At 35.5% G+C, this 21,013-nt stretch overlaps 1 protein-coding gene across 1 annotated transcript in view; it reads right to left on the bottom strand.

Moving 5' to 3' along the window:
* The window catches only part of trpc3 (transient receptor potential cation channel, subfamily C, member 3), a 31,762-nt gene extending 16,567 nt beyond the window's left edge, over positions 1-15,195 (bottom strand). The window contains exons 1-4 of the mRNA XM_065274266.2: positions 14,877-15,195; positions 8,865-9,630; positions 8,110-8,154; positions 2,681-2,866 (exon numbers count right to left, since the gene is read on the bottom strand). Coding sequence (XP_065130338.2) covers positions 2,681-2,866; positions 8,110-8,154; positions 8,865-9,630; positions 14,877-15,037 — 1,158 coding nt within the window. The 5' untranslated portion in view covers positions 15,038-15,195. The remainder of the gene's footprint in view (positions 1-2,680; positions 2,867-8,109; positions 8,155-8,864; positions 9,631-14,876) is intronic.
* Between the last annotated feature and the right edge of the window lie 5,818 nt (positions 15,196-21,013).

Raw genomic sequence — 21,013 nt, 5'->3', positions numbered from 1 at the left:
ATCCAAAATGTTGATGTCTTTCTTTGTTCAGTCGAGAAAAATTTAGTTTTTTGAAGAAAACATTCCAGGATTTTTCTCATTTTAATGGACTTTAATGGACCTCAACACTTATTAGTTTTAATGCAGTTTAAAATTGCAGTTTCAAAGGACTCTAAACGATCCCAAACGAGGCATAAGGGTCTTATCTAGCAAAACGATTGTCACTTTTGGCCAGAAAAATAAAAAATATGCACTTTTAAACCACAACTTCTCGTCTTCCTCCGGTCGGGTGAACACGCCAGCGCGACCTCACGTAATTGTGTAATGACGTCGAAAGATCACGTGTTACATATATAAAACGCACATTTGCGGATCATTTCAAACAATAAACTGACAAAAAGAGATTAATTAGTATCATTCGACATACAACAACGTCGGAAACAGTCCTCTTTCTCCACACTTGTAAACACTGGAGTGTAGTTTTGTAGTCATGCTGGCGCGTCACACGACCGGAGGAAGACGAAAAGTTGTGGTTTAAAAGTGCATTTTTTTTTCTTGCCAAAATGACAATCGTTTCGCTAGATAAGACCCTTATGCCTTGTTTGGTCCTTTGAAACTGCAATTTTAAACTGCATTAAAACTGTTAAGTGTTGGGGTCCATTAAAGTCCACTAAAATGAGAAAAACCCTGGAATGTTTTCCTCAAAAAACATAATTTTTTTCTCGACTGAACAAAGAAAGACATCAACATTTTGGTAAGTAAAACAAAAACTTATATTGATATGAAGTTTTTACAGTGTATTTATTAACTAGATTGCAGTAATACCAGTATAGAAGTAAAACCAAAGACAAAATGTATCAAATAGCATGATATTATTGAGTTTTTGGACATGTTATAACAACACCATGTTTATTATCCTCTCATTAGTTTAGAGAAATCATACAGCAGAACGCTAAGGGCTCACACTGTTTAACTGAGATCAAATAGATTTAATCTCTTAAAAATATCCGAAGGGTTTAGTGTAATTTAATAAACCTGTGACTGCTTCCATCTACCATCATTAACACACAGGCTTTACTCATTTACAAACAGATGCGCTGGGATTACGACAAGATTCCCTGGAATAAGAATTTGTCCCTACAGACCTATCAACGTTAAAACACCTCCATCCATCCCTCATGTTAATATCTAAATGCCAACGTCAGCAGCAGCGTACATATGCTGAAGTGAGAGTTTGTGCTAAGTGAATGATGCACAACCTATCCGCATGGTCGCGTGACAGATAGAGGGCAAAACATTTATGAAAGTAAAATATTGCCTGTGGATGGCTGTTAATCCCATAGTAGATGTGAAAATACTCTCTGTGTGCAAGATTAAGTGCTTGTACATATATACAGCTTTCTGAAGACTCTGAAGGTCATTTGTGGTGTCTGCAAATACAGAATTATTCGCTTAGGGATTTCACCTTAAATATTTATTGTCATACTAAAACTTTGTGCCACCAAGATGAATGAACCTCAAATAGACGTTGATTTAATTTGCGCTAATGTTTTTCTTATGAATGCATGAAAGGGAATTTCAATCAATCTCATTCCTATTATTTCTTCCATGCTACACTGTAAAATGTCAACTTATCACAAGTAAAAACTTAAAATGGTAGGTTGAATGGTAAAGTTGTTTAAAATTCATGCTGCACGGTTTTTTTTTACAGTGTATCAATAAAAGCCCAGCTGGTTTAACTGTTTCCAGAATAATTTCATGGCTCAAATGTTTTAACAGCAGTATGGAGAGCTTGATGGACTCCGAGACTGCGGTTCAAACCTTTTTCTTATGAACCCACAGAGCATTTCACACAGATGGGTCAACAATTTGCATCCTCGCTGCATGCTTACGACTTTCAATTTAACAGGCTGCCAACTGAGTGCACTTCTCAGTTATCTACTGTGGCGAACAAAAAATGACTGCGGTCATCAAATTACTCATCACAATGTGGCAGCTTGGCTTTAAACTCATTTCCTAAAACAACCACAGCCCCAAACTCCACCTCATCCTCCTGGGAGGTGTTTAGGGTTTTCAAAATCTCATCTTTAAATTGCACTTCAGGTCAGGGTCACTGCGTTACGGATGCTCACTGCTGGACCGTGTGACTGTTAGCTTGATTAACACTCAATCGGATTATGTTCATGAGTCCTCGGGAGGCTGCGTCGGTGTGTTTGGGGGAATGAAAGTGTCTGTTGGCTGATTAAACAAAACTAAGTGGATATAGAGGATTAGTCACACTTACACGACACAAGTGATTAATGGACGTCTCTTTATCTACTCTCTCTCTCTCTCTCTCTCTCTCTGGCCAGTCAACATTCTCATCAGCATATTCTGCATAAAATTTAACGCATTCATCATCCAATATCTTCTTAGACAAGGTACACGGTGTCCCAATCACAACTAAATCAATGCAGCTTTGGCAGATATCATTTCTTCAATCACAAGTCATGAATTTCAGAAGAGTTTCGTGTCAGAAGTCATTTCCGCAACAAAAGACTCCCAGTGATAACACATACTGATAAAAATGTATAGCTTGAATGCACTGTAAGCTGCTTTTGGATAAAAATATAAACTGATAGCATCAAAAAAGTCTGTCTTAGGTCAAGTGAACTGTGAAATGCTTTTAAAAGTGTTATACAGGCACAAGACAGGCACTTGCCTTTTTAACCTCATATTTAATGGCCAGTTTGACTCTGCTGAGCAGCGAGCGATGATGCTGCCCTTCCTCCAGCTCTGCTGAGATATCTCCATTCAGAATGGCCTCCACTTCCTCAGTGTCTCTGCACAGGTCCAGAACACCAACCACAAAGTCTTTACACTGCATAGACAATCTTCTGTAGTCATTCTGAAAGAAAGAGAGAGAGAGAGAGAGAGAGAAAGAGAGAGAGCGAGAGAGAGAGAGAGAGAGAGAGAGAGAGAGAGAGAGAGAGAGAGAGAGAGAGAGAGAGAGAGAGAGAGAGAGAGAGAGAGAGAGAGACATTGACTCTAAAAATGGTGCAAAAACAAAGCAAAACAACAGTTCCTAGGGGTGTGCCGGAAGTTGAACTGAAATCCAGTTTATTCAGGAATTTCACCAGGATCGGGCACTACAAGGAAACTGGAGTTTATTATTGTTTCACAAAGGTATTTATAGAGTTATGGTGTTATTCTTAGTCATTGTAGATCTGGGCCCGGTTCCCCAAAACGTTCTTATCGCTAAGTAGTTCTTAACCTATTCCTTAACCTCTCTCTTAACTCTATGGCACGATTCCCAAAACGTTCGTACGCTAAGTATATCTTCTGTAAGTCACACTTTCGTAAGGTTGGTCTGGACCATTCGTAAGCTATCTCTTAGCGTTGTTTGAGCGCAAAACGCTATCGCCGCAGTCTTTAGAAATCAGCGCAGCGCAGTACAAGTCAAACTATGCTGACAATGATTTTATGTTATGGATATTTTTAAGACTTATAATAAAATATGTTTGCAATGGATACACAGGACAATTTATGCCGTTGACTTTATTTGGTATCAGAACTAATGAATCAAAGACGGCGCCGGTGTTTGTTCCTCATTGAAGTCTGTTTCCTCGTTTCCTCTATGTTTATAGCGTTTTCATCACGTTACATTTATAATTTATTTAGAAAGATTAAAGATTTCAATTGGTTATACTAAAAAGCAATAATATCATGTATTCTATTATACAATTTATTAAATATTTCATATTTGACAGTTTTATGTCTTTTAACATATAGCCTGTCTTTTTCTCTTCTTTTGTTTGTTTTAAAACTGTTATGTTTCCAAACATAATAAATATATATTATACATATAATATGATTCATACTGTAAAAATAATTGACTTACAATCAAGAACAGTCAAGATACATTACATAAATGCACACATATACATCTCAGTAGCCATTAAAACTTTCAATAAAGAATAAACGTACGTATAATGTGATAAAAATGCTATAAAACACTACACTAAAGGGAAACATAACAGACTTCCACACAACACCGGCCGCGTAACTGTTTAGTCCATGCCAATTTTTTTATTCGTCAACCCTTAAACCTTTTGACATTTTGTCTGACGTGGCTAAATAAAAAAAATCGCCTTCCAAGACAACTCATTATGGAGCTGCTAGATCTTCTCAGACCATATTCTCTATCTAACTAGGTTGCTTTTTATTGAAAACATTAATGGTAAGCAATACCGCATTAAACAGAAATACTGCAGCTGCTTGCCAATCAATTCTGATTATTAAGTACCTTAACATTCGTATAAAAGTGTATTACATATTTTTTAAAGTCAAAACCCATGTCAAGGAGCGGCTCAAGTGGCACAACGGGATAAGGAGGGTGGATAAATAGCGATGGATACCCGGTTCGTCTACCCGTATTACTGACAATTACAGTACATCATTTAATTAATAGTCTATATTTTACGGATAACTTAAACTATGTTAAAATAAATGTGACTGGAATAATTTGAGTAATGTTCCATTTGTATATAACGTGTTGTCTTTCTTAACGTCGTAATGCACCTTCGCGTGAAGTGGAAAATCGATCCCTGAGTGATCGATCGCAAATAATTCAGCACCTTCACTTGGGACAGCGCCATTGTACGTCGCACTTAGAGGCAGCGTGTTAAGAAACTTTCTAAGAGACACTTCGGGGAACGCACTTAGAAACATCAACAACTTTGGTAAGATATATCTTTTTGAGTCTTCTTAGCACGCTAAGAGTGAACGTTATCGGGGAACCGGGCCCAGGTTCTGTTTGGTTCTCCAGAAAAACATGAAAAATTGTTGATGTGTTAAAACTCTCAGGAGAAAATAATATTTGGGTCAGTGACAAAAATGGTTTGGCAAGATGAGTAATTCAAAAATCTTAAAAAAAAAAAATTGTTTTAAAAGCACAAATTACATTTGCACAATTTTTATGAAAGTTAATACTGAATGGACCAGAGAATGGCAAATGGTGTAATCGCCTATTGCGCCAAAGAATGAGAAATATTAAATATTTTATCCACCTAAAAAAAAAAATCATATTAAAATTTTATTATTTATTTCTAAATGTAAATTTTAATGCGTTTTTGTAATATTTGTCCTGACATATGCTGACAACAGCTCTGTTTTTAAATAATCTTTTACAAATGATGTAAAAATGTATGTAAAAAATTAATGTTACACTAAACTAGATGATTATATTTTATGAATATATTTATATTTTCATTTAAAAAAATACTACACCAAATGACCCAAACCGGTTACGCCACATTGACATTTTTGTAATTATTCCCCAAATATTCTTTCAAAATTAAATAAAACAGAAATTTTAGACTTGGTCCTCAAAAAAGATAATGTATGCAAGTAATCTACAAATTTATTTTGAAATTTTAACTCTTTTACATTTAATTGAACCATATGGACACAAAATAATTAACGACATATCATTGACCCAATTTCTAGTTTTTAAATGTATACAATTATTTTTATATTTTATTTTATATTTCAAAATTATCATGTCCCAGAGAAAAGTCACATCCATAACGTTGTTTCTTCCTCATATATGTGCAGACAAAAGTTAAATTAATAAATACTAAATACTTTCTTTGAAGAGCCATCCTTTGTTGGGTAGTTCTGCTTCTGATTTGTGCCTTTTAATTCACAAAACTACTACAAAGCATGTTGTCTTCAAAAAACTTGCCTTTTTTGTCACATCCATAACGCATGTTTACGAGTATATGAGTATATAGCCAATTTTTATGTCTGGACTATAATAGAGTTTTGAAAAATATAAACAAATAATATGTTTGTAAAAAATTAATTCTCTAAGAATTTATATTCCAAATGTGTCACATCCATAATGCTGGAATTGCTCAATAGAAAATAATCACCAAGTACAAGCACACGTATATAAACGTAAATTTGTGATGTTAAATGCCAGTATCGTCCAGCTGTGTTGTATCAAGGGAAATAGTGAGTGAATATACATCAAATGACACTAAGAATCAGAATGCATTGTGGGTAAAATGTAATAAACGAATGTAGGAAATTCATTCGGACATTGCTACAAAATGGCACCCTATATAGTACACTGTGTGGGCGAATTCAGTTTAAAGGAAAACACCACCTTTTTCAACATTTTACTATGTTCTTACCTGAACTTAGATGAATTAATACATACCTATCTTTTTTCAAAGCGTGCACTTTTAATCCTTATACAGCGCCTCGTGAATGTGTTAGCATTTAGCCTAGCCCCATTCATTCCTATGGCTCCAAACAGGGATGAATTTAGAAGCCACCAAACACTTCCATGTTTTCCCTATTTAAAGACTGTTTCATGAGTAGTTACACGAGTAAGTATGGTGGCACAAAATAAAACTTTTGTTTGGAGCCATAGGAATGAAAAAGGCTAGGCTAGATGCCAACACATTCAGGAAGTGCTGTACAAAGATTAAAAGTGCACCCATTAAATAAAGATAGGTATGTATTAAATTAATTCATCTAAGTTAAGGCAAGAACATAGTAAAATATTTAAAAAACAGTGGTGTTTTCCTTTAAGACACATATTTAGCATTTAAAGCCAATGGAACTTTGAAACAACTTAATCAGAAAATTCTGTTTTCATTTATTCATGTTTATTTAAGAAAAACAAATAAGGATAACCGATACACTGGAAATAAATGATGACTGATGCTGTCAATAATTAACATTCTCTGTAACTCCTTGTGTTTTCCATGGAAGAAAGTCAAATGTTTGTAATGATGTGTAGTGGTGAGTGAAATATGAGTTTTCTGTTTTCTTTTAAAGCTGTGTCCTCTTATATCATCATTTCATAAATAACTGTCATTTAAATAAATTGAATGGTACGTTGTCAGAATATTTTTACAGGGTGTTGTTTTCCACAGGGTCTGTTTGACAAACGTCAGGTGGACGTCATATCAAGTTGATCTCGCAGCGTGCACTGCTGTTGAGATTTGGGCATGCTGTGTACATTATTGTTCTCTGCGTGGTTCATTATACCTTCTCACACAACAAACCTCCTGTTATTAGCATGAGAAAAACAATATCACCTACCATATGTTATATGAGAATCAAACCAAGATTGTTATCAAATTCCGTCATGATACAAAACACTTATTGACAATACTGAAGGGTGTAAAAATCAACACTGTATTTACATTGTGAGATTTTATTACCTGAAGGTAATCTTGGTATTTACCTGAAATTACTGTATAATCAGATCATTATAAAAAAGTTAAATTAGAGATTTAAAGCATTTCAGCTGAAAAGACCTGAGGACATATATGAGTTTATCTTAAGTGAGCCGTTTGCTATGTGTCTGAATGCTCGGCACACACATTTATGCTTAGGTACACACCAAGCCGACGGTTGGCCATTGATACTTTTGAGCGTCGTCTGACTTAATTTTTTCGGTGTGTTCCACACTGACGGCTAAAGTAAGTCACTGTCACTCTATTTTTGGGCATATTCAGCATGTCGAATTGGTGGTGGTGCTCCTCTAACAGTCAGATCATTTTGATTGGCTGTTCGGCATGGCCAACCATGCAGTGCACAAGAAGAAAAAAATAATAGTGACAAAGCAAATCAAACGGCAAAGTCAAGATGGAACGTACAGAACAATTATCTTATTTTTTGCATCACTCATTCTAATACATAAATATTGCACAATTTGGCCTGGCTCATGAGAGGTTATGGATATATCATGAATTCGTTTGTGTTGAGCGAGATTTGTGTGAAACTAGTTAGCGAGTGTTGCTTTGTTTATGTACTGTAAAAAAATTTATCAACTCAGAGTTACAAGTCATTTCAACTTACTATTATTTATGGAAGCCCATTACCGCCACATAAGAAAAAAATCATGCTCTGGAAAATCATAATTATGAGATAAAAAGTCAAAATTATAACTTTAGAAGTCATAATTTTAACTTTTTATCTCATAATTATGACTTCTAAATGCTACCTTGTTGGCATCGGTTTGGTGTGTCCCCCACATACAGACAGTCTGAGTCAGAGCTTATTCAGTAAGGCATGTCAATCAGAAACTGTAGTCGGAGTTAATAAAATTATGTAGTCAAATATATTTACCAGAAAGAAGTGCTGCGATGTCTCTTTATTACGGTTCTTTTTATCCTGTCAACGATGGCAGCACATACAAACACACACACAAACACATACATGCAACAAAAGTTAAAATGTGCTGTTAAAAATGGAGGTAAGTGTCAAAAGTCGCAATGGAATTTGGGAAGGTTTGATGTTTGCTGCTGTACTCAAGACAACATACAATTCTTTAATGCTAAATGTTTAAGAGAAAATGCCCATGTTAAAAAATCTAGCTGTGTTTTGTTACAGTTTCAGCTGGACTTTAAATCTTAAAAATAAGGGTGCTCCAAAAAGTTATTTGCTGTGATGCCACATAAGAACCCTTTTTGGTTACCCAAACAACTACTATCTTACCTTTAAATAGTCTAAACAACTTTTTATCCCTACAAAAACCTTTTGTGAAACTGAAAGGTTCTTCAGATGTTAAAGGTTCTGTAGGAAACCACACAGCCAAAACTGGTTCTTCTATGGCATTGTGGCAACCCACACAGCAGATGACTCAGGGCCAGATTCGCAAGTCAGCAGCTCGAAGTCAGCAGCTCCGATGGGGATCCAGCCCGAAGTCATCTGCTGTCTGGGAAATTACGTGAACTAGAAACCAGATGGCATGTTCCAAACCACAGCTGCCGGCTAAATTTTTCATACAGAGTTGCATAAAAATGTGAACAAATGCATTTGAATCATAATAGCCAATGAAAACGAGCCAAGATCATGTATGTACAGAAAGGCGAGAGTCCTACCTTAAACTCTTTCTCGATGTTTGCCAGCTTAGTGAGCTCATTGCTCAGCTCAAGAGCGGTCAGTACGGGGTCTTCGCTGGAGAGGGAGAGGTACGCTGGGCTTGCCAGTCCACGGTATGCGTTTATCCTGGACCTGGAGTGACTGAACGAGTCCTTCCTCTGCTTCTCAGTGCAGTCGGCACATTTGCAGAAGTAGTCATGTGGACGTTTGATCCTAGCTCCTTTCATGAGCAGCATATGCACCACCTCGTACTTCTGGCAGTGGGCAGCCAAAATGATGGGCGTTATGTCCGGCGAGAATCGTGTGCCGTCCTCATCATACGAATAGAAGTCATCGTCCTGCAACTCGCAGGGGCTACGAGTCAGTCTTTCGCCGCCAGCAAACGACGGGTGGCTCAGCAGGGCCTCCACAATACGCACGTAACCTTTGGAGATCGCCAGCAAGAGCGCATCCCCAATGCGAGCCAGGTTGTCTCTCCGCAGAAGCAGCTCGGTGACCTCCAGGTGCTCATTGCCGACTGCCAGTTGCAGTCCATTCTGCCCCATATAATCAACGCAGTTCACGTTAAGCGTGGGGGAATCTTCCAACATCTTGCGGACCACTGGGATGTTGCCATACTCCGCGGCATCCAAGAAGCGCTCTTCCTCTGCTGTAAGGCTGTTGCCACGGGAGTTAAACATGAATGCCGGGCCGCGAACTGCCTGGCGACGTCCCTTTTCTCGCTGCAGGGTCATCCTACGATGGGGAAATGCATCCGACACTTTCCTACAAGCAAAACAAGAAGTATAAACACAAATAATTTTACCTTGTGTATAAGAAAAGCAAGGCCCACAACTAAAGAACAAATCTATGAAAATGCTAAGCTTTGTTTTATTCAAACTCATCCTAATAGATGTGATCTGGTCTCCTTTGGCTGCTTAGCTATATTTCAAAAATTTTACAACAGGTTGACCCCTTGCCTGAGAGGTGGCATCATTTGGGATGTTATCCTGGAGGGAAAGAAATGGAAAAGGTGATGCAGGGCGAAGGCTCATGCTGAAAGCGAGATCGCCCTCTGATTTTTAATAGCTTTTTAATGAAATGTAACAGATGCCACACTCAGACAACAGGTGCGTGTCTCATTGGAGTGACATCTGTACCAGATTCAAACTGGTTCAGATTTAATAAGTACTCTAGAGTCTGGATCTAGATAGAATAGAGTCAATGGTAAATTACATAAAGTGCAGACATTGAACTATTCCTTTAAAGGGATTTTTTTCTTCTGATAAACACAAAAGAAGAATTTTTTAGAAATAACGGTAAACACAAAGCAGATAGTGACCATTGACTTCTGCTGTGTGTTTACCATCATTTCTCAAAATATCTTCTTTTGTGTTCATCAGAAAAAAGAAATACATACAGGTTTAGAACAACACGAGGATGAGTAAATGCTGAAAAATTTTTCATTTTAAAGTGATCTATCCCTCTAAAGGGTTCATATTTTGAGATTTTTTGTGAGATGTAAAATAAGTATTTTGGTATTCATCCGGTCCACGTGACTTCACTGTGTTTCGCAGCCATTTTTGTGTCCGATCACAGCTGCGCGCCCTGCTTTAGTCTATGGTCACGGCAGCCACAACTACCAGATGAAGATCAATAAAACACTCCCAGGAGGTTCACAACAAGATTACAATATGTCCGAGATATGTCGTGCTGTTGGCTGTAGCAACATTCGTCAGAGGAACACCGAACTACAATTTGATTCTATTCCAAAGGAGTTAGATTGGCGGAAAAAGATTTCCTTTAATCAGAAGTGACCACTAAGGATAACATAAATGCTTGCCTAATATTAACTGAATAGTAAAAAGTAATTAAAGTAATTAAATAATCAAGTAAACAGTAAGTGATAATAATATAAGAACAGAGAAACTAATAAAAAAGGGAAAAAAATAATATTAAAGGGGCCATGTCACAGGACTTTTTTAAGATGTCAAATAAATCTTTGGTGTCCCCAGAGCACATATGTGAAGTTTTAGCTCAAACTACCATATAAATAATTTATTATAGCATGTTAAAATTGCCACTTTGTAGGTGTGTGCAAAAATGTGCCGTTTTGGGTGTGTCCTTTTAAATGCACATGAGCGGATGAAATTCAAACACTGGTCACAATGATGGTGGTTTGTTGAAATTGAAACTCAATTGTTCTGTGAATTATTTTCTCTCTGCACTAAATGGCAGTGCTGTGGTTGGATTAAGGGGTGGTTTTATTATAATAAGAGCTCCTTATGACATCATAAGGAGAGCCAATTTTCAACGACCTATTTTTTCAAGTGCTTGGAGAGAATGGTTTACCAAAACTAAGTTACTGGGTTGATCTTTTTCATATTTTCTAGGTTGATAGCAGCACTAGGGACCCAATAATAGCACTTAAACATGGAAAAAGTCAGATTTTCATGCCATGGCCCCTTTAAGTAGCAGATTGTTTTATGATGAACATATTACAGCTGTCACTTTAAAATTCTACAGTAATGGATTCATACGTCCTAAAACACCTTTTCCATAAACTTAACTTTACACATAACTTTTTAATATACATTTAATATACATTTATATACACCAATGGACATTTTGACTTAATTATGAACGTATGTGACCGTCAAAGCCTAAAATATTACAGCTCTGCATGTGCACGTTTGTTCCCACTGACATGTTATGGACAGCAGACTTTCTTTTGTGTCCCAACAACTTATTTTAAGGACTGCAAAACAATAAATTGTAATACATTGTGATATTGCTTTACCATATCCTTGCATATGAGACAGCACCTGCGCCAAGTAGGTTTCAGTAGGACTTTTGTGCGTATCATCATGAAAATAATACATTATAACTTACCATTAAACTTCAGAAATATAGTAAAGACAATGGTTTTATTCATACTCAGTGATTCACTGTTAACTGTGGGGTGCAGGGTTGTTATGGTAACAGGATACAGCGTGCTATAAGAGGGATTGTTCAATCGCGTTACTAAATTAAAGCCAAACAAATTCACCAAGTTGTCTACTTTATTTATAATGACAGATATTATATTTTATATATTTTTATGAGACATTTTAAATTTCTTGAAATATTTAACACAGAATGTGACAAATAATGCTGGATCCAAAAAAATGTATACGATCGCGAACAACTGGAGGGACTGACTGGCAACCGTCATCTAACTCCAGATTGTACAACATTTTTTTTACCTCTGGCAAGCCTTCAATTAAACTAATAAATGTGACCATTTAGTGCATTAGATATGCTGTGTTCACTGCCAAGACGAACATGGTAAAAGTGACGTCTTTGGTACCCATGAATATGAAATTTGTAATTTTGGCATGTTAAAATTGCCACTTTGTAGGCCTGAGCAAAACTGTGCCGTTTTTGGGTGTGTCCTTTAAAATGCAAATGAGTGGATAAAATGCAAATACTGATCACAATGATGGTGGTTTGTTGTAATTCTCAATTGTGCTGTCAATTATATTTTCTCTCTCTCTTTCTCTCTGCACTAATAGTGGTTGGATAGTGCAGGCAGTATTATAATGTAATTGGACTTGTCACAAAACAGGAGAAATTGGAAAGACCTAATTTTTACAGATGCTTGTAGAGAATGGTTTACCAAACAAAGTTACTGGGTTGTTCTTTTTCACATTTTCTGGGTTGATAGAAGCACTGGGGACCCAATTATACTTTAACACTTAAACATGGAAAAAGTCAGATTTTCACGCTATGACCCCTTTAAGGACATTGGACCACCACAAATGTAAAGTTAATGCAAAATGGATACCAGATATGTCTAGTTTTGTGCTCCACAACTTATAGATTTTTTTTAAATGTGATGATGTAATATTTGACCTATCGGTGGGTTCACTGGGGGTGGCTGAGTTTAAGAGGATAATATGACCAATAGTTGTAATACACACAAACTACATCACAACTAAATCGACAAAACAAACTAAAAGTGACAGGCAAATAAAATTCAAAGCTAATTCTCTTACTGAAATAAAACTCACGATTACGTGACTTATGTCTGTTTAATTTATAGTCTGAAGTGAGATGAACTGCCCTGCTAGATTTACTTGAGTGGGGAAATTCATTTCACAGAGTCAAGCATCTGAAGACCTGCTGAGCACTCAGTCACCCACATCACCGAAGGCCAGAAAGAAGAAGAGGCATTCAGCTAAAACATTGTTGGACAAACTAATGAAAACATTTTTTCCATTATAATTCAACGTGTTCCTTCCACAAATATCAACCTATTCATTGGTCTAGGTAATAATAACCTATTACTAATGTGAAACAACACAGCAGAACATCATGAAAACCCAACCTCCTGACTAATGCACAACTGAGCTTTTCATATATTAGGTCAAATGAATGTGATATGTTACATGTGTGTATAGCTATATGCTGTACCTAATATTTATGATACAAATATTCTGATAAATAAATCTGACCAAAGGGACCAGAAATTTCTTGAGTCAAATCATATTTAAAGTGCTGATTAAGATCTGCAGACCCTGAAGCTGTTCCTCTTTTTGTGAAAAGTGGATTGATTGAAATAAATTATGCAGCTTGTTCTTAATCAGATGTAAAAGTGAATCTACCGCCTGCTGTTATGCACATGTGTGTTTAAGCACACATGTGTGATGATGCATAGCAATGCTTTATACATATTACCAAAACAATGGCAAGACTATCTGTCATTCTGCAAGCTCTGAAGGTTACACACAGAATGGCAAAACTAAATCGTTGTAAAGAGGTACATCAGTCACACAAGACCATTTTCTGTTCTGAGTTAATAATTATGTTTATCATAAAAAGCAAATTTCAGCATAGGGAGTATTAAACAAGTTATTAAAACTGAGGATGTAGATGTTCATTTACACTGCTTGCTCAGACTAACATTTTGTTTTTCCAATTTTTTAGGCTAAGGGACTTTAAAGCATTAAACTTGGGTGCTCAACTTGTCTTGATCAATTTGTTATAACAGATATAAATTAAAAGAAAAAGAGGTATAACCTCACACTCAAACAAATTACACCATTAATCAAGCAACTTGTTAATAAATCATTTGTTGCTTCTCTAATCCATCAGATTGATTATAAGAAACCAGTTAGGACATCTTAACAACCACATAGCAATGCACTGCACACACCAATGCTCTAGCATCATGTGACTTTTGCATGGCCAAACACTTACATTTTCTAATATTTCTTGTGACATTTAAATATCAAGTAAAAAATGAAATAGCTATTTTTGACCCCTTGACCTTGAACTATATATCTTGATTCATTGCTTTGTCAATAATCTGAATGTAAAAATAAACAGCCTGTATTTAATAGCCCATAACATGAGTCTTAACTCTTCAGAAGTTTTTCAAACATCAGCACTTTATGTCAATTACATGTTAATTTGTCTCCCACAAAGGGCTGTTTGTGAAATGAGAGCATTTTAACAAAAACCAAAATGGCACACACAAGCAGCAAAGAATTAAATATTACAACAGATACAATATTTAAGTTAAGATAGTATGTAATATATATCTAAACTTTTCTTTCTTGACGCTGCATAACCACACGCGACCAGTAGATGGCGCGTGCATTGTTCTCACAGCACGTGAGATTCAATTTGTCAAATTAGATTTTAGCTTTTAAAGGCAAAAGCACGAAACTATACATTAATACATCGTCCCTTCGTCTGTTCAGCTGTCTATTTACGACATGTTGAGATCATTTTAACAAAATAAATATTGAAGATGTACTTAATATACATTTAATATACTTTAAAGTAATATTGTGGTGTAAGGTCTATAAATATTATACATGGCATTTTATAGCCTATGCTTTTAAACAGAACAATAATTGAATCATTATTTGGCTTAAATATTTTCTAATTATTATTTTTTTACTTTTATATTTCATAGATTTTTGCAAAGCAGTACGAGCAATCCTCCCAGTTTTTTTCTTAGAGTTGTATAATAGGCTACTCACATGTTGTACCGGTAATATCCCGACGAGTCCCTGACGGTCTTGACGGATTTCAAGTGATGTGCGTCCACACCGCCGTTCTCCTTTTTCCAGCACTGCTCATCTTCTTCTTCTGATATCGAGACTCTTTTCTGATATCTTGATGTTCTTCCTTTGGTGGACATACAGGCAGCGGCTGTCAGACTCCAGTGATGCTCACTGCAGGTGATACGGCGACTCCAGCATCAGCACCACTCTCAGAAGCGCGTCATGAGAAGAGCAAGCAGCCCTGCCCACATAAACACCAGCAAACTCCATCAGTCTGAACACAGCCAGCATCATTAACATGACAAGAAGGGGTCACGAGCTAATCATAAACGCCTGTGCGGGTGGTGATGATGGGGTTTGTGGGAGAAATATACTGTATACAGACTGTTTTAATTCAAGTCTTAAAATGCAAAACGGTTTCAGAGAGGATTGATTTTTGTGAGGGAGGGGACAGATATGTCATTAGGATATAAAAAAAGTCAGTGAAAGCCCCTATCATCATCAGCATGTGTGTGTGTGTGCTTGTGATCTTACAAATGTAAAATTTTTCTTTTTTACTTTTTAAACAGGCTTTAGCCTGATAAATTGTAGTCCTAAACTCATATAAAGGCAACTATAAATTTCCCCATTTAGATTCATAGCATTCATAGCATAGCCTGGATGAAGTATTTAGTGCCCAAACATTATTAATAATTTGCTAATTTTTTAAATCAAGTTTCTGGCTAGATTAAATTAGTTTTTTGCATATGTAAATCCCCAATCTGCAGCCCAATCAATAATTATAATTACAAACCATAATTAAGAAAATACATTTTGTTATAGGCTATATTACATATTATTCAAAAGTGCTCAAGCAAGTTAAATAATGAATGGTGATCAACAGTATTGCTATGATCTACAGATGTTAAGTGGGGCTAATGTGTTTAAGTTGGTTCAACTTTAAAAATAAGTTAAAGGCGGAGTGCACAATGTTTGAAAGCCAGTGTTGATATTTGAAATCACCTACCCCAATAGAATCTGGACCTTCTTTTGATAGACCCCCCCACACATACGCAACCCAGGCAACGATGTCGGTTAGAACAGTGGTTCCCAAACCTTTTCAGCGTGGGGCCCCCCTTGTGTACGGTGCATTCCTTTGCGGCCCCCCAAAGAAAATTTGTGACAAAAACTGTTCTAAAACTCAACATTTTAATAAAAAAAACATTAAATTATACAAAAAAGTAGTGCTTTTGGTTAGAAGCCTTATTTTTTTGTTAGGTTTAATTACACAGAATTCATGATAAATTAATGTATTTCAAAAATGTCATAAAACTGGGGCCCCCCTGGCACCATCTCGCGGGCCCCCTGGGGGCCCCGGCCCCCAGTTTGAAAACCACTGGGTTAGAAGACATGCACCTTACTGCTGATTGGCTACAAGTGTGTTTTGGTAGTTGGCCCGACTCCCTTTTCCAAAGTGTTTTTCAGAACTTGTGCACTCCGCCTTTATTATATAAATTAGTTGACACACCATTTTTTACAAACTTTTTTTTGAGTTAACTAATATTTTTTAAGTTCAATTTACTCAAGATTTTAAGGCAACTAGGTAACTTACTTTTTTAAGTGGAACCAACAAATCTTTTTTCAATGCATACATTGTTAAAATGTATTGTTGGACTTTAATGTTTAAGTTTAAACAACTTACATTAATTTAAGTTATTTTACTAGTTAGACATTGCTATAAATTATAAAAATAAAGTTTTAATAGGCCTTACTTAAGCCCATTCAATTTATTATTCTTTTTTATTTATACCAACTCACAAGTAAAGAAAGTTGAAATCACTTATTAATTCAAGTTGTTTAAACTTAAAAATTAAGTGCAATAAGAATTGTTTTAAGTCACTCCAGTAATCTGGTTGTGTGTTTCATGTTATTATACTCACATTATAAAACAAACTCATTATAAGACAAACTCTCTATCACACTTGATTATATAATTTGGTTCTTATCTGAACGCTTAGTGTATTAGCAGCATTTATTATCCCATCAATCCTGACCAGACTGAGAGTTTTGCAATTGAAGAGCTATAAACGCTGCTTTACCACCGATTTTAGGTGTACTTAAAACCACAATGAAATATATAAATTCTCCCTTGCCAAAACACACTCATGCTTACAGACAAATCACTGCACAGACTTCCTAGAGAGTCAGCTTTATCATCTCAAAACAGCTTGTGTATACGCTGAAATGAAATAATGTTTCTCCAGGGCCAATGTGGAACACAACACACACACCAAAGTGTTAGCAACTAAATATATTATACACAGCCTACACAAGACTACATGAAGTGCATACAGCAATAACAATAAGATAATTAGCACGCATCAAATCCAAGCTTTAAATAGAGATAAAATACTGTGAGATATTGCCCAGCAACAGGACTATAAAATAAAAATAAATAAATAAAAATAATAAAAACTGATAACAAGTGTGCAAATGTGCAAGATTTCAACTTTCTCTTTTATGTATTTTTCTTTACCTTCATGAATTTTTAATAGTTTCACGGACAGCGATTTGAATAGTCCTAAACTAAAAAAAATGAAACCAACTTGCACTGACATATCTAAAAACACATCAGTGCCCTATGTTTTGCCTCGGAATTCACACAAGGTATGTTTTAAGTAAGACATATTTGTTAAAGTTATATTTCCTAATTAAACTAAGGCCTAGTCCTGGCTTAAACTTATCACTGTCCGGGAAACCCCCCATAAACATTTGAATTAAGGGATTATGTTATATACATTCTATACACCCTTTATGAATCCGATTGTTTTTGTAGGAACCATCATTTTTAATATTTTGACTTTGTTTTAGTGCAAAAAATACTTTGCATTAAAAGACAACCTGAATGTATTCTTATGGATGTCAGTTAGTGAGCTTCTGTCCAATCTCGATAGTATTTTGAGATAATGGAGGAACGCATAAAAAGATTGATTACAGTAGAGAAAGCCTCTGGACATCTCGATCAATAACAGTACTGACAGATAAATAACCAGTGAGATGTTCATGTAATTTCACAAACCTCTGCATATGCATTTGGTTAACACAGGGTCAAAAGGTCCAAGCTATCAATAACTTTTAAGTGGTGTTGCAATCAAATGAGACTTTGGTACTGAGGAAACATTTCTGTGCTCTTTAATCTTAAATAAAAACTCTCACAATGCGAGAGTAAAACACAATGAATTAACCAGAATTCAACAAACAAAGTACAAACTAATTAAAAACAACTAAATATTCATAAGTCATATAATCATATAAGTCACATAATGTATAATAATGTATAAAAAGCCCATTCTCACCAAAAGCATACAAATAGCACACAGTGTGATTATCGTGCAATAGATACGCCAAATTCCAATTTTGCGTGCATATGATACGGCAATCCTTAGCGTTCACTCGCGCATCTTTTCGTGTCGGTTATTTATTGGTTTCTCATTTTTTTTCTTTTTTGTTTACCATTGTGACATCCTAACCCACACCCCGATTCCAAACCCAACTCCAAGCGACCATGATTTTAAAATAGACAAAACATGGATAAACCTATATATTAAATTACACCCTAAAGCAAACCCCAAATTTAACCCTAAACTCAAGCGAAAATGGTTTAAAAAATAGAAAACAAATGAGAAACCAATAAATAAAATGACACGAAAAATGCACCACATAAGTGAACAGGAAGGACTGGCGTATCATATGCACTGTGTGTTATTTGTTCTCATTTGGTGAGATTGGGTATAATGTATGATAATCTATACTGCCCTACAAAGTAACACTGAAACCGAGAAAATGCCCTTAAAGTTTTTTTACACCAGCCAGTCAAACGTGTTACTGTAATTTTGGCATGCATGTTATCTGAAATGGGACAAAATTGAACCAGGAGACTTTGTCTCAAGACACAACAGATCTCACAACCCCCATTTCAACCCTTAACTCAATTTTGACCAAATGCGTAGTTACTGCGCTTTGGCTTTGTAGGACAGTATAGTCTAGCATACATAAAATATGTAATAAAAATCTAAGAACTATAGATGGTTTCAGCGGTAACAACATAAACAAGGGGCTTTCGTGGTCATCACGTAACTTCCGGTAAACTCTGCGAAGAATAAATAACAACAAAGTCCTTTTAAAGTAGTTTATTTATATAACAAGCAAAAAAAAAAAAAACACGTAGATTACATAGGAACCCAAAACATTTGTTATTTTCGACGAGGTATTTGTTTAAGAGTTCAGTTTCAGCAATAGTCAGACCATTAAATAAACAGAAACCGGAAGTAAAGTTCGGACCAGACGCTTATCGCATCACCGCACGTGTGCCCAATGAAACGGTCAATATACCCTACACATACTTACATTTGTTTATACTTAAATGTGTGTATGTTAAAATTCTCTATTCTATTCTATTCTATTCTATTCTATTCTATTCTATTCTATTCTATTCTATTCTATTCTATTCTATTCTATTCTATTCTTTATCGCAAGCATCTTCTAGTAATCAAAAAGGCAGAGTTATACACTGTAAAACCTAACAGTTAACTTAACTCAAACCATTTAAGTAAACTGATTGCATTAGACCATTTAAGTTTTGAAACACATAAACTTAAGTACTGTGAACTTGAGTCATGTGCAATTATGCACTTATATTTAAGTAGTGTGAACTTAAATATAAGTGCATTATGACTTAATTTGTTTAAGTTCACAGTACTCAAATGTATGTGTTTTAAAATTAATGCAACTGGTTTACTTAAATGGTTTGAGTTGAGTTTACTTTTAGGTTTTACAGTGTATACAATAAATACTTTCCACTCAGCAAAATATTGAAGCAAATTTCAAACCTGTAGTTGTGTGTGATCTATGCATTATTTGTGCATACTGGAGTATGAAAGTTTACATTTCAAGTTGCTCCATTAGGAGAATGCATATGTTTCAAAACAGAGCCAAAGAAATAAGTCTCAATGTTTTGCATCATGACAATATGACATCATATGCTACAAATAGAAATCTGTGTTGCCAGTTCATGTCTTGCCGTTTAACCTGTCACTTGCATTGAAGAATAGAGAAAGAAAAGCCACATGCACTTTAGCAGAATTGAATAGATTAGTGAAAGGTGCTCTATCAATATAAACCGCTGTGTGTGATCTGTCTTGCAGTCACAGCTTTGTCAAATGAAAAACAAAATGACTCAATGACACAGACAGATCTCCAGAGAGGCCAGAGCAGGTTTGTGCTTCGAAAAGTCATAGTTGTGAAAACCATAAAACTGAACCTAAATTATATGATTCTAGAATAAATAAAGATTTCTGGATCACAAATATAGCGTGTTTGCTATATTATTTTTAAAAATGAATGACAGCTGTAACCTACATTGACCGTCTATTCATAGATCTTTTATGCTGTCGTTTTGATTCAAATCACCCATCTTGTCTACAGACAGAATTCAAGCTAATGAGTATATTTAATTACATTTGTCAATCCACCATCTTGGATGTTGTTTTATTTCAGTGCACTCAATGCTGTCTATGTGAACAGCTTATAAGGTTTTACTCTCCCCTAAAAAGTATTACATAGTTTTTCCATTACAATTGTATTACAATAAAGTCTGAAAATGACATTTCCAAAAAATAAATCAATTATATCTTTCATATCTATATCTAAATGAAGTGTGATAATTTATATTGTTTAATGCTTATCCAATTATTTCTCCGTTCCAGTTGGAAACCCTATCAAATCAGTACTGTAATGTCTAATACAGCTGAGCATTTCTTTTCTAATAGACCTTGATATTGACATGGGACAACAGCGTCTGATTGAAAATATTTGCTTGTGACCTTCAGGGAATATGATAATTGTGTCGTCATTCATTCACTTTCATGTCCTTTCAAACGTACACAACCACATAAAAGTACCATAAATGTGATCCATATGACCTGTGCACTGTATTAAAGAACAATACCATCTAAAATAGCCTACAATCTAAAATGCTGACCTTGTTATATGTCCAGAAAGGCAGATTAATGTCATGGCTTGTACATATAGTCCTGCTGCTGGAGTTCTCGCCCTATGGCATCAGTCCAAGTGAA

Source organism: Paramisgurnus dabryanus, chromosome 16 (genome assembly GCF_030506205.2).
Source record: "Paramisgurnus dabryanus chromosome 16, PD_genome_1.1, whole genome shotgun sequence".
Lineage (NCBI taxonomy): Eukaryota > Metazoa > Chordata > Actinopteri > Cypriniformes > Cobitidae > Paramisgurnus > Paramisgurnus dabryanus.
Note: the sequence above shows the minus strand (reverse complement) of the source record. Positions and strands in the feature narration are given on the sequence as shown.